Consider the following 14,025-nt stretch of genomic DNA (forward strand, 5'->3'; position numbering starts at 1 on the left):
TCAAAATATTTTGAGGCAATCCTCACCATTCCCAAGGGCGTATCGTCCCATACATTGTTCGGACCAAATAGCCCAACAATCTTATTCCGTACCCTCCTCTGCTTAGTCGATGCATGAAAATATTTTGTATTTTTGTCACCCACACGTAGCCAAAATTTCCTACTCTTCTGTTGCCAATACATTTCCTCATCCCTATAAGCCTCTTTTAGTTTTCGCTCAATGTCCCGAATTTCTTCCTGAGAAATCGAGTCATCCATCTTAGCCTCCTGTAACGCTATTTTAAGGGAAGAAATAAGAGAAGGACCAGACGTCACATTATTCTTCCGCCACCACGAAATCGAATTTCGACAATTCCTGCTCTTATCGACGAAAGCCGATATCCTAAAATTATTCGTGCGTGCCCACCCTGCCTCTACCGCTCCTAGTAAACCATCCTTCCCCAACCATCGTTTATCAAAACGAAACTGCCTATTTCGTCTTGTAACTGTTCTAAGACAAGTTGCCAAAATGGGACAATGGTCAGAACCAATCATCTCCAAATAGTCTACCTTGGAATTGGGAAAGAAATTATGCCAATCCTCATTCCCTAATGCGCGGTCTAAACGACACCGAACCACCTGATTATTACAGCGATTTCCTCGCCATGACAATTGCTCCCCATAACACGGGAATTCCAGCATACCACAATGATTAATCATTGAATTAAAAGGTACAAAGGAAGTCATTGGGCGTATAGCGCCACCCCGTTTCTCATGATTACCAACTAATTCATTAAAGTCACCAATCATAAACCAAGGAACAATTCGAAGAGAACCAATATCCATTAACTTCTCCCACACCTTTACGCGATTTTGCGTGACAGGATCCCCATAGACAAAAGTCAAAAATACTAAATGTTGACCAAAATACGCTTGTGCATCAATTATACGGTCACTCTCATATAAAATAGATAATTTTATTTCATCCTTGAAAAATAAAGCTAACCCACCCCTAGAACCAAGGGGGTCAACTGAATACAAGTTATTATAACCAAACTTCTTCTGATATTTTTGTAAATAAGAAAAACATTTTTTAGTTTCTGATAAAAATAAAATATCTGGCTTATGCTGCTTCCACAAATCTCCCAAATATCCTTCTGTCAGATCCACCCCAATGCCCTGACAGTTCCAACTCAAAATCTTCACGTTCGAGCCGGCGGTTTCGGGAGAGCCCCCATCCCTTTCTTGCTTGGACGACCCCCATCCGAAGGTTTACCGTCCACTTTATTAGTACCCGATTTCCCCAGCTGCTTCTGTTTATGTCCATCACCTGCAGGTTTAGACAAGGCCTTAGCAAGTAAGCGTTTCCCTGGAGAAGCCAAAACCACAGGAACTACTCTAGTACTACACGCATTCCTTCTACCATATGAACTAAACGTACTCCCCTTTTGACCACTTGTATCACCAAAAGTAAGAACTGCCAATGCACTATTAACAACCCCCACGGCTAAATCCAGCGAATCAGAATTAATAATTTTACCTTGTGGACCACTTCCAGACTTATCCTGAACGTCGAGCCCTTGATCACCTTGGATATCAGCTCCGTGACTAGGGTGTGAGTCAGCTCCCTGGACAGGAGGGACGACCTCGTCCTGAGCACCATTGTGATCGCCCTTATCAGTATCACCAAACTCACCATCCTCCAAGAGATCATCGTTTTCAACCTCGAAATCCATATCTAGAGACGCCCCCGCATCCCCCTTAGTATCACTTCCCTCCTGATCCCTAGCCTCTTGCAGAACATGGTTGCCAGAATCACCCAAATTGGCATCGAGACCCAGAAAAGCCTGCTTCGCAGCTGAGGCCTGTTTCACTTTAAACAAAGGTTTGGGCCAAGCTGGCCCAGTACCCTTTCTGTTTAAATGAAACCCGGAGCCCTTTCCCGATGACTCGCCACTTCCCTTTTGAAAGCCACGGCGAAATCCATCATCAGTAACAACCTCACCGAAGTTTCTCCTTTGACCCCAAGCCAAACCCTGCGAACGCTCATACTGTCTCGGACCGTGAGGACCACTACCACCAAAAAGTTGCTGCGGAAAGTAACCCTGATCACCATAATCCGCAGACTGAAAGTCTAGAGCACGCTTAGCCTGTTTTCTAGGTTTTTCCCAACCCCCAGCGTTGTGATGTTGTTCCTGTTTGACTCCATGGAGATGCCTTTGACCACCCCTACTCTCCATCTTCTCAGCAGGACCTTGACCCGATCCAACCTTGAGCAACTCTGGACAGACTTTTGAGTCATGCGTAATTCGAGAGCAATGATCACAAACACCTGTTAACTGACTCCTCATCAACCTCTTGGATCTTCCCAATCTTCTTACCAATGGCTTCTAATGTAGCCACCTCCCACAGATGCATAGGTATTCCTGACACCTTAACCCAGAAGTTTATCACCGACGGATAAGAGGAGGAAATGACTGGCTCCCAACGCACAAGAGACACCATCCAACTATCAAAATGGTATGGTCCATTCTGAAGAACAGACAAAAGATCCTCTTCATCCTCGAAATTGAACTGGAAGACGCCTTGTCCAAGGTCTGCTCCCACAACCTTCTCCTCTAGTTTCCAAATTTTGGGGAAGTTAGCAATCAGAGACTCCATGTTCTGACAGGCAGGATTCATTAGCCTCCCAATGAGCGTCATTGAGAACTGCTGGATTCTCTGGGCCAAAACTGAATTGGAAATCGTCACAGTTTCCGTGCGGACCAGAGATAATTTACCCTTGTTGAGAGCTAGTTGAGCCATGGTTCGCCGCAAAAAGAAAACGTAAGGACCTCCCTCGAATAAAACACAGAAAGAATGAAATGAGTATAGCCGCTGAAGAAGCAATAAACAGAGAGACCAAAGAGACGTAATTACTGAGCAAAACCCACACCAAAACCTAAATACCTTATCAACTGTCCTCAACTCATAAGCGGAAGCAAATCGAATCAAATATATCCCAATAATGAACCGTATCAAAGCCAGTCGGAATCTCAATCCTGAGATACGAGACAAATCTTGAGATACTCCAGTCCTCCAGATTCCATAACTACCGTCGACTATCCGATCACAATCAAATCTCCATCCGCTAATCATCAGTAAATAGAAAGAAGACCACCATATAATCTTTTTCATAAAGCCCCGATACGATATCTCCATCTTCAATACCGACGCAACCAAAAACAGATCCGAAATCAAAATCAAAATCAAATCTTCAGACTCGATACTTCCAATAACCCCAAATCGATTGGATATAGCCAACCAAACCAAATCTCCAAATCCCGATCGTATCGAATCCTCTTTGAAGAAACTAAGATCCGATACCAGTATAGGGTTTGCATTAAGAGTCGGAATCAGACATCCGGTCTGACTCCCCTGACCCTCACCACCCAGAGAACGAGAAAGACCCTCTTTCCGTCTCCAAAACCCATCGTAACCAAACATTCAAAAAACCGAACTAGTCGTCATCGAAATCGCCGTAAATTCTAATTGCGACAGATCCATCCAATTCATAATTTTACAAGAGCATATTTACAACTTTTTGTGTGCAATTAACTGATTTTTAGAAATTTTTGGGCTGGCTTTCACAAATTTAATTTGGTGCTATTAGCTGTAGTTATAGTTAGAGAAATTAAATTAGTAATCCAAAAACCACATTTTCTTACAGACATAAGTTATGCAATTCTCATTCAATATAAGTTTGAAGTATATAACAAGTTTAAGATGAGAAATGCTTGATGAAATAACTATATGAAGAAAATACTTAGTCGCTCAGTCAAAAGAGAACACCACATATCATAATAACATATATGTCTTGTAAAGATTTTTTTTTTTGTTAAAAATGTCTTGTAAAGATATATAAAAAACATACTGAAATGGTGTAAATTAGAAGTTGCTTTAAAACAGAAAAATGATAGATAGATAGAGAGATACATAGATCTATTTCCTCATATGATACTTAGAAAATATCTTGAGGAAAGAAATTACCCTCATCGGATATTACTCCCACCATTGCATCAGATCCTTTAGACTGTCATTCACTGGTTCACAAAGCTCTGTAGCATAATTTTTCCATGTAAACATCTCTGGCGTCGGAACATAATATGATGTTGTAGGCGCATTGACTAATGGTTGGTTGGTCTGCATGCTAGCGTCAATTGTCTGCATGCCAGCATCCATGGTCTGCGTGCCAGCGTCAATTGTCTGTGTGCGAACGTCAATTATATGTGTCCCACCATCCATGTTCGAATCCGACTCCTCAAAGAACATATCTTTATACTCATCGTCATCCTCGGTATTTGTCGTTTCACCATCGGTTTCAGTGGTCTTGGAAAGATTATCGTTATTGATTATGACATACCTTACGTAGTTTTCGAGGATGTTATTATGAGCAAGGTTGAGATTTTCACCACTTTGTTTTTGCACCCGACGCATTGTAGTGTTCCAGTGGTTCTTAATACAGTTGGGACTTCTTCCCGGGAGTTCTTGTGCGATTTTTACCCATTTCGTACCAACTACCTTGTGTAGTTCAATCAGTATTTGATCTTCTTCTTTACTCCAAGCAGCATCCTGAAATCACATATTACAAATTTATATATACATAAATGGCACCCATATTTTTTGTATGTATATATCTAAATGACTTCTTTTTTTTTATTGATGGAAGTAAAGGTAAACGGTACAAGGACGCACAACTGTGAAAAAAAAAATTGCAAATTCATTTCGCATTCAATTTCATATTAATTGTAAGTATTATAATGTGTATCACTTAATTACGAACTTTTGTAAACAAAAAAAATAATCAAGATGATGCAACATGATTTAATCGTAACCTTATATATACACACATATAAGTTGTAATTATTATTATTATTATATATTTTATATTAATATTTGAAATTAAGAAAATTGGAAGATTGAAAAAAAGATCACCTTAATATCAGGATGAAGATGGTTCTGCCACCTCTCTCTGCATTGTTTTCCTGTTCGTCCTTTGAGCTTTTTTGCTATTTTTGTCCATTTGTTTGGCTCAACTTCCTTCACTAATTTTTTCAATTCTCTATATATTACAAAATAATATAACATCCTCAGAAAATAATATAAAAAATATATACGGTTAAAATAGTTATTACGAGAGTTTCAGTGATGGAATTGTATATTACTTTCAGTTTTTATATGATAAAGAAAAATATGGAGACTTACGTGTCCTCAGATTTTGTCCATTTCGCTTTCGCTTTGATGATGTTACCTTTCTTTGAATGTTTGCTTGTCCGCACCATTTTTTTTTTCTCTTTTTGATAAGTTTTTACCATCTTCTGACTTTCATGTTGATTCATGATTTCTCTGGTTGTGTTTTTGATACTCTCTGGCACTGGCACATCAAATGACCGAGGTCCACCCATCATTTGATCAAGAGCTGGCACACAAACCCTCTTAGTAAGCTCAGCATTGTGTACAGTTTCATCCCGTAGAGTATGTCCCTGCAAACCATAAACCAAATGGATATTGTTCTTGTTGGTTAAGCTATTCATAGGTTCCTTGAAAGTATCGATACTTGAGTAGGTTTGGATACTCACGAATGGATAATTTGATGGAACTTCATATGAGGGAGAGTTGTAAACCAGATGATTTTGGGTATTATCCAAATTTTGATTGAGGAAATCTTGACTTTGTTTTGGGATCGATGGTATAGGATTTAGTTGGTGATGACTAGAAATATCAGTCAGATCTGGTGGAAGAAACCATTTGTTAAGAGAAGATTGATCTAAATTGTTATTGTAAAACGGTATATAAGATGCATCTGTAGTAACAAGACTTTGGTGGGCTTCATTAAAGATGAAATTTTCATTGGTGATATTGTGTGAAAATTTCATTTTAACACCACCGAATTCAAAGGACGGTTAGACCAATTTTGAGAAACAAAAACTGAAAATGATTGAAATGAGTATGGAATAAAGAGGTATTATGATCGGAAAGTTGAAAACAGATTCTGAAAACCACTGGAGAAGTTTACAATCTTCTTATAAGAATTTATCAAAACTCGGAGAAGAAGATTACAAATGAGTGGTCAAAAAGAGTAAAGTCTTTAGATATGATTAGCTACAAAATGTAAAAAGCAATTTTTTTCTCAAAGAAAAATAATCGAAAGGCCAAAAATGTATCGATAAGTAACCGTTTATAGGATGAGATTATGGCTGTCAAATATCTGGTCAATGTATTAATTAAGCCATAATTGTTTTTTGTCAATAGATGTATTGCGCTTTTAATAGATATTATAAAGTAGTCAAATATAAAACTTTGTGTGTAACGTTCCAATTGGCATCTTTTAATGAAATCCATGTCCATTTTTCGTCCCACATACCCATTTTTTAGTGGGCTCTAAGTCAACTTTCGGCCCTTGGATGCATCCATATATGACTGCTGGTTTGCTATGTTAGGGAGGCTTTAAAATTTTTTTACCGATCATACAAATTACCAAGTGGTATTTTTGCCGGTGTTTTGTTCTCACTCGCACAGTTCTGATAATCTTCCCAAGGGGTCATCAATCATGAATCTACTCCAGCATAAACACACTTAATTATGGAGTTCTCTCAGAATCTTTGACTGAAAAGATAAGTGCACTTTGGTGAAATAGGTGGCCAAATCAATTCTTTTAAACCTCTCGGCATGTACCAGAATCTGGGGTGTCACAATTTACCCCCACTAACAGATCACAACATCCTCGGTGTGCACCAAGACCATCATCCCGATAGTGTGTGCCTACTCGAATCCACACTCCTCTAGGTTCGGCCTGATGCCACTTGTAATGCCTCTATTACCATCTCTCTTAGTGGGGTTCATGAACACTACCAGTACATAGGCCCACATTTATTAATGGGCCCCACATCCACTCCCTGCCATGGGCCCATCCATATCCGACGGTCAGTTTGCTATGTCCAAGAGGCTTTAAAAATTTGTTTAGCGATCCTACAAATCATCATGTTAGATTTCTCTGTGTTTTGTCCTCACTCGCAAAATTCCGATAATCACTCTGAAGTTCTAGCATAAGCACATTTAACTCTGAAGTTCTAATTTGCTACGTCAAAAAGATTTCAAGACTTGTTTACCGTCCCTACAAATAACCACATGATATTCCCCTGTTTTTTGTCCTCTCTCACACAGTTCCGAAAATCACTTCTCGGAAGGTCACCCATCCTAAAACTACTCTAGCACAAGCACACTTAACTGTTGAGTTATCTCACGACTTTTTCCGAAAAGATAAGTGCACTTTGGTGACCTAGATGACCAAATCAATTCTTTTAAAACTCTCTGCAAACCGGGGTGTCACAACGTGAAAGTATTTTTTTTCAAAAAAAAACTATATTGTAATTGCTCTAGCACAATTTAATCTAAAGTGCTTGCAAATATTGAATATGTTATAATGTAACAAAGTTCATCTTATAATAAACAATAATCATAAAATATGTTTGTCAATAATTTACTTTTTAATATGTTTTATTTTAATAATTTTAACTTTTGTTTAAATGTAATTTGACAATGGTGTAAGGGTGTTGAATATAAGGGTTTATTACGATACCACCCAAGTATTGTTCTTTTTTCCCATCATAAGTTTATCCTTTTGGATTGAATGTAGAAAGTGTATTCAACCTGAGAATCAGTTTTAAAATTGTAAAATGGTATAAAATGCATCACTAGTAACAAAGACTTTGGTGGACTTCATTAAAGATGAAATCTTCATAATTGATGATATTATGTGAAAATTTCATCTTAACACCACTCAAAACGATGTTCACACAAATTTTGAGAAAATCAAACTGAAAAATAATTGAATATGAGTATGAAATAAAGAGATATTATGATCAGAAAGTGAAAACAGATACTGAAATCACTGGAAAAGTATATGATCTCATTAAAAAAATTTAGCAAAACTCGGAGAAGAATATTACATATGAGTGGTCAAAAAGAGTAAAGTATTTAGATATGATTAACTAAAAATGAAAAATGTAAAATCAACTATTTCATGAAAGAAAAATAATTTAAAGGCCAAAAATGTATTGATTAGTGACCGTCTATAGGATGGGGTTATGGCTCTCAAATATATCGTCAAGTTGTTAAGCCAGAACTGTTTTTTGTAAATAGATGTTTTGGGCTTTTAAATAATAAATATTATCATGTAGTCAAATATAAAACTATGTGTGTAACGCCTCGCGTCACGTTTTAGTGGGCCTTATGTCCGTTCCCGTTCTATGGACCCATCTTTTTTAGTGGGTCCCACATCCACTCTCGCTCCATGGGACCATCCATATTTGATGGCCGGTTTGTTACGTACGGAAGGCTTTAAAGACTTGTTTACTGACCTTTCAAATCACCACATCATTTTTTCTTGTTTTTTGTCCCTACTTACACACTTTCGACAATCAACTCCTGGAACGTCATCCATTCTGAAACTACTCGAGCATAAGCACGTTTTACTATGAAGTTTTCTCAATACTTTTGAGCGAAAAGATAAGTACACGTTGGTGACATAGGTGGTCAAATCAAATCTTTTAAACTCTCCGCAAACCAGGGTGTCATAATTCACCCCCACTAGCAGACCCCAACGTCCTCGTTGCGCACCAAGACCGTCACCCCCGATGGTGTGAACCCGCCTCCTCTTAGTGGGCCCGTGTCCATTCTTGTCCCATCGACCCACCTTTCTTAGTGGGCTATTCACTCGCGGCCCGTGGGTTCACCATATTCGACGACTAGTTTGCCACGTCTGGGAGGCTTTAAAGACTTATTTACCGATCCTACAAATTTCCACATGATATTTTCCTGTGTTTTGTCCTCACACTCACAGTTTCGAGAATCACTTCCCGGAAGGTAACCCATCCTAAAATCACTCTAGTACAAGCACGCTTAATTTTAGAGTTCTCTCTGGGCATTGAACCGATAAATAATTGCACTTTGATGACATAGGTGGCCAAATCAATTATTTTAAAACTCTCCGAAAACTGGGATGTCACAATGTGAAGGGTAAATTAAAAAAAAAAAGAGACTACATAGTAATTGCTCTAGCACAATTTAATCTAAAGTGCTTGCAAATATTGAATAGGTTATAATGTAACATAGTTCATCTTATAATAAACAATAATCATAAAATTTTAGTGACCATAGAGAAAGTTTGTGTGTTTGGAAATTTTTTTATATATTTCACCTTCTCTTTTGTTTTAGCCAATAAGAACCTGCCACCTAATAAAATTATTTAAAATAAAATTTTGAAATTATCCACGTAAAATTGAATTTCAATTTCACAAGGTTATATGTCGGTTTGAGTTTATAAAGTATGGTAGAAGGTTTAAATTTTATAACTAAATGATGTTATATGTCAGTTTGGGTTAATAAATGAGGATTTAGAATTTAAATATATAAGTAAACTAGATTACAAGTGGATTTGGATTGACAATGGAGGATTAGACTTTAGATTTTACAATTAAACGTGGTTATATGTGAGTCGGGTTTATGAAGATGGATTAAGGCTTATAGTTTTACAATTAAAAGAGATTATATATGTCTGTTTGAATTTGTAGAGGAGAATTAGGGTTTCGATTTTACAATTAAACGAGATTATATGTCGGTTTGAGATTATAAAAAAGGATTATGGTTAAATTTTATAATTAAACGAAGTTATATATCGGTTTGAATATAGGGTAATTAGAGTTTAGATTTTACAGTTAAACGAGATTATGTGCTGGTTTGGATTTAACAAAACTAATATTTTTGTCAATAATTTACTTTTTAATATGTTTTATTTTAATAATTTTAACTTTTGTTTAAATGTAATTTGACAATGGTGTAAGGGTGTTGAATATAAGGGTTTATTACGATACCACCCAAGTATTGTTCTTTTTTCCCACCATAAGTATATCCTTTTTGATTGAATGTAGAAAGTGTATTCAACCCGAGAAACAGTTTTAAAATTGTAAAACGGTATAAGATGCATCACTAGTAACAAGACTTCGGTGGACTTCATTAAAGATGAAATCTTCATAATTGATGATATTCTGTGAAAATTCATCTTAACACCACTGGAAACGATGTTCACACCAATTTTGAGAAAATCAAACTGAAAAATAATTGAATATGAGTATGAAATAAAGAGATATTATGATCAGAAAGTTGAAAACAGATACTGAAATCACTGGAAAAGTATACAATCTCATTAAAAGAATTTAGCAAAACTCGGAGAAGAATATTACACATGAGTGTAAAAAAGAGTAAAGTCTTTAGATATGATTAACTAAAAATGAAAAATGTAAAATCAACTTTTTCATGAAAGAAAAATAATTTAAAGGCCAAAGATGTATTGATTAGTGACCGTCTATAGGATGGGATTATGGCTCTCAAATATATCGTCAAATTGTTAAGCCATAATTATTTTTTGTAAATAGATGTTTTGGGATTTTAATTAATAGATATTATCATGTAGTCAAATATAAAACTATGTGTGTAACGCCTCGCGTCACGTTTTAGTGGGCCTTATGTCCGTTCCCGTTCTATGGATCCATCTTTTTTAGTGGGTCTCACATCCACTCTTGCTCCATGGGGCCACCCATATTTGATGGCCGGTTTGTTACGTATGGGAGGCTTTAAAGACTTGTTTACTGACTTTTCAAATCACCACATCATCTTTTCTTGTTTTTTGTCCCTACTTGCACACTTTCGACAATCACTTCCTGGAACATCATCCATTCTGAAACTACTCGAGCATAAGCACGCTTTACTGTGAAGTTTCTCAATACTTTTGAGCGAAAAGATAAGTACACGTTGGTGACATAGGTGGTCAAATCAAATCTTTTAAACTCTCCGCAAACCAGGGTGTCATAATTCAACCCCACTAGCATACCCCAACGTCCTCGTTGCGCACCAAGACCGTCACCCTCGATGGTGTGAACCCGCCACCTCTTAGTGGGCCCGTGTCCATTCTTGTCCCATCGACCCACCTTTCTTAGTGGGCTGTTCACTCGTGGCCCGTGGGCTCACCATATTCGACAGCTAGTTTGCCACGTCCAGGAGGCTTTAAAGACTTATTTACCATTCCTAAAAATCACCACATGGTATTTTCCTGTGTTTTGTCCTCACTCTCACAGTTTCGAGAATCACTTCCCGGAAGGTAACCCATCCTAAAATCTAGGGCTGGGCATTCGGGTAACCCGTTCGGGTTTGGGTATTACCCGTACGAGTTCGGGTAAACGGGTTTAGAAAAATAGAATCCATTGGGTATTTTTAGATATATGGGTTCGGTTCGGTTTGGGTACTATCGGGTTCGGGTCGGTTTGGGTTACAAATTTTAGAACCCGATTTGTACCCGAACTACCGGGTAGCCGAAAAAATATAATTAAATTTAAATAAATTTAGTTAAATTTTGACTTACATAACCAAATATTTTAGATATTTTGATTATTTTTTATATTTAGGTATAAAACTAAATGAAATATTCAAAATTATAATCATAATTTTGGGATAATTGCATTATATTAATGATAAATATTATAAATATGTTTATATGTTCGGGTTTAATGGGTACCCAAACGGGTACCGGGTATTATCCGACCCTAACCCGAACCCACGGGTATTAGAAAATAGAACCCAATAGGGTTTATAGGCAAACCTGTACCCAATCCGAACCCAGTTTTTTAGGTCGGATTCCGGGTTGGGTATTCGGGTACTGTTTTTATGCCCAGACCTACTAAAATCACTCTAGTACAAGCACGCTTAATTTTAGAGTTCTCTCATGGCATTTAACCGATAAATAATTGCACTTTGATGACATAGGTGGCCAAATCAGTTATTTTAAAACTCTCTGAAAACTGGGATGTCACAATATGAAGGGTAAATTTAAAAAAGAAAAGACTACATAGTAATTGCTCTAACACAATTTAGTCTAAAGTGCTTGCAAATATTGAATAGGTTATAATGTAACATAGTTCATCTTATAATAAACAATAATCATAAAATTTTAGTGACCACAAAGAAAGTTTATGTGTTTGGAAATTTTTTTTCTATATTTCACCTTTTCTTTTGTTTTATCCAATAAGAATCTGCCACCTAATAAAAGTATTTAAAATAAAATTTTGAAATTATCCACGTAAAATTGAAATTCAATTTTACAAGGTTATATGTCGGTTTTAGTTTATAAATTATGGTAGAAAGTTTAAATTTTATAATATATCGGTTTGAATTAATAAATGAAGATTTAGAGTTTAAATATATAGTTAAATGAGATTATATATTGATTTAGATTTACAATGGAGAATTAAAGTTTAGATTTTACAGTTAAAAGATGTTATATGTGGGTTTGAATTTAATTATAAAGATGGATTAAGGTTTATATTTTACAATTAAACAAGATTAAATATGTCTGTTTTTATAAATTCTCATAATAAAAAATATTATATTATATTATTTTGTTTTTTTTGGTGAGAAATTTTTGTGAGACATCCTCGTTGCACTTGCTCTAACAATTAAGAGGATAAGAGTTTATAAACAAGAACAAACCTACAACTTGAAAAATAAAACAGAGCATCTAAGAGCTTTAAAAGGAAAATAGAGCAACCGAATTGTGAAAGAGAGCCTCAACCTCCTCCATGACGCTCCTTCTTGATCCGCTGATAATGCTGCAATGACAATCTGACCAAACTTCACACGAAACAAGATGAAGATCATGAAGACTTTGTAGACACATAATACAATTTATAACTCAGCTGAAATTATGTTCATCCGTGGAAGCAAAGCTTCTCACACATGATATAGAACGTCCACGTTGTGGTTTCATACAAGCCAAGCTCCACCACAGAAAAATTTATCGTTCACCCAGGCCGAGTGTAGATGGCATTTAAAAAAAACCTAGCTACAGCCGGCTTAACCCATCTCTGCACAGTATTCACGCCTCTTCTAGCTTCTTTGGAGGTCTAACTTCACATCTCTGCACATTATTCACGCATTAATCTTCATTGTTCCCAATGATCATCAAAGAAACAGGGACTGCAGAATAATGCGCGACAGGGACTTGCATCTTCAAAGAAACGTAAACCCTAGAAAACATTTGGAGTCTTCCTGCCACGTCAGCAGAGTTATACACTCACTCTCGTTTCCGAATTTAAAAGCTAAACTTTGTACAGTTTTAATATCTATAAAACAGCAGGTAGTTTAGTTTTCAAATCTCAGAACAACACATTGTTATAGTTGGGGTTTGCTTCTTCAGAGAGAAACGTTGGGTTAGTTCATCTTCCATATCGAAAAAGCAACAAACTTTGAGTAACAAAAAGTAAGCTTTTTTTGTCTTTCTGCAGAGATAATTGTGATTGTAAGAGTGAGATAATTGCTTGATTTGTGTTGGGTTTCAACTGCAAATTTTGATTGTTTGATCGATCTTTTTGTAATTTGATTTTCTCTACGATTAGTTTCGTGCTTTGTTTAAATTTAGTTGATTCGTCATGACTTTGATCCAATCCTTTAATGGGCTATTAGAAAGTGAAATTGATTTCTTAGAAACGAGTTTGTTGAGTATAAAAAGAATCGTCTTTGTTGGCTTAATTAGTTTCTTCTAATTAGAAAGACTCGTAAAGTTATGATTTTTGAACACTTTCACCCCAAAAAAAAAGTTTGCTGTTTTCTCATTGACTCTTGTTTGTGTTACAGAGTGAAAAAGAGTAGTTTCCATGGCGGCATTGGAGGAGCTAAAGAAGAAGCTTTCTCCATTGTTTGATGCTGAGAAGGGTTTTTCTTCATCCTCATCCTTAGATCCCAACGATTCGTATTTAGTATGATTCTTGTGATTCCCATAGTGAATAAGTTTTTGCTATTATTGTGTTTTAAATTATCTTCTTGTTTTGAATGTGAAGTTATCAGATGGTGGAACTGTTAATTTGCTTAGTAGATCATATGGAGTTTACAACTTCAACGAGCTCGGGTTACAAAAATGTACATCTTCTCATGTGGATGAGTCTGAAAGTTGTGAGACGAC

The 14,025-nt window shown here is 36.4% G+C and overlaps 3 protein-coding genes across 5 annotated transcripts in view; 1 reads left to right on the forward strand and 2 right to left on the reverse strand.

Annotated features, from left to right (window-relative positions):
* LOC104724399 lies at positions 940 to 3,589 on the reverse strand. Of its 2 annotated transcripts, none has more exons than XM_019231600.1 (2): positions 2,928 to 3,589; positions 940 to 2,812 (listed from the first exon to the last, which is right to left on the reverse strand). In XM_019231600.1, exon 2 carries the CDS (start codon positions 2,327 to 2,329, stop codon positions 1,181 to 1,183), a length of 1,149 nt encoding a protein of 382 aa, XP_019087145.1. In that variant the 5' UTR covers positions 2,330 to 2,812; positions 2,928 to 3,589; the 3' UTR covers positions 940 to 1,180. The 2 variants fall into 2 exon arrangements, with proteins under 2 accessions (XP_019087145.1, XP_010441182.1); XM_010442880.2 differs by having other exon boundaries at positions 940 to 1,308; positions 1,519 to 3,589.
* On the reverse strand, positions 4,020 to 5,985 carry LOC104724400 (myb-like protein A). The gene is made up of 4 exons (XM_010442881.2): positions 5,597 to 5,985; positions 5,223 to 5,500; positions 4,953 to 5,079; positions 4,020 to 4,589 (listed from the first exon to the last, which is right to left on the reverse strand). The coding sequence occupies exons 1-4, from the start codon at positions 5,891 to 5,893 to the stop codon at positions 4,020 to 4,022; spliced, it is 1,272 nt and encodes a 423-aa protein (XP_010441183.1). The 5' UTR covers positions 5,894 to 5,985.
* Positions 13,277 to 14,025, forward strand: part of LOC104724403 (mitogen-activated protein kinase kinase 3) — a 3,834-nt gene continuing 3,085 nt past the window's right edge. The window contains exons 1-2 of one of the 2 annotated variants that reach the window (XM_010442887.1): positions 13,277 to 13,326; positions 13,701 to 13,778. In XM_010442887.1, the coding sequence (XP_010441189.1) occupies positions 13,721 to 13,778 (58 nt within the window). In that variant the 5' untranslated portion in view covers positions 13,277 to 13,326; positions 13,701 to 13,720. Of the gene's footprint in view, positions 13,327 to 13,346; positions 13,366 to 13,700; positions 13,779 to 14,025 lie in introns of those variants that run through there. The other variant, XM_010442888.1, reaches the window with a different exon arrangement.

Source organism: Camelina sativa, chromosome 11, assembly GCF_000633955.1.
Source record: "Camelina sativa cultivar DH55 chromosome 11, Cs, whole genome shotgun sequence".
Classification (NCBI taxonomy): Eukaryota; Viridiplantae; Streptophyta; class Magnoliopsida; order Brassicales; family Brassicaceae; genus Camelina; species Camelina sativa.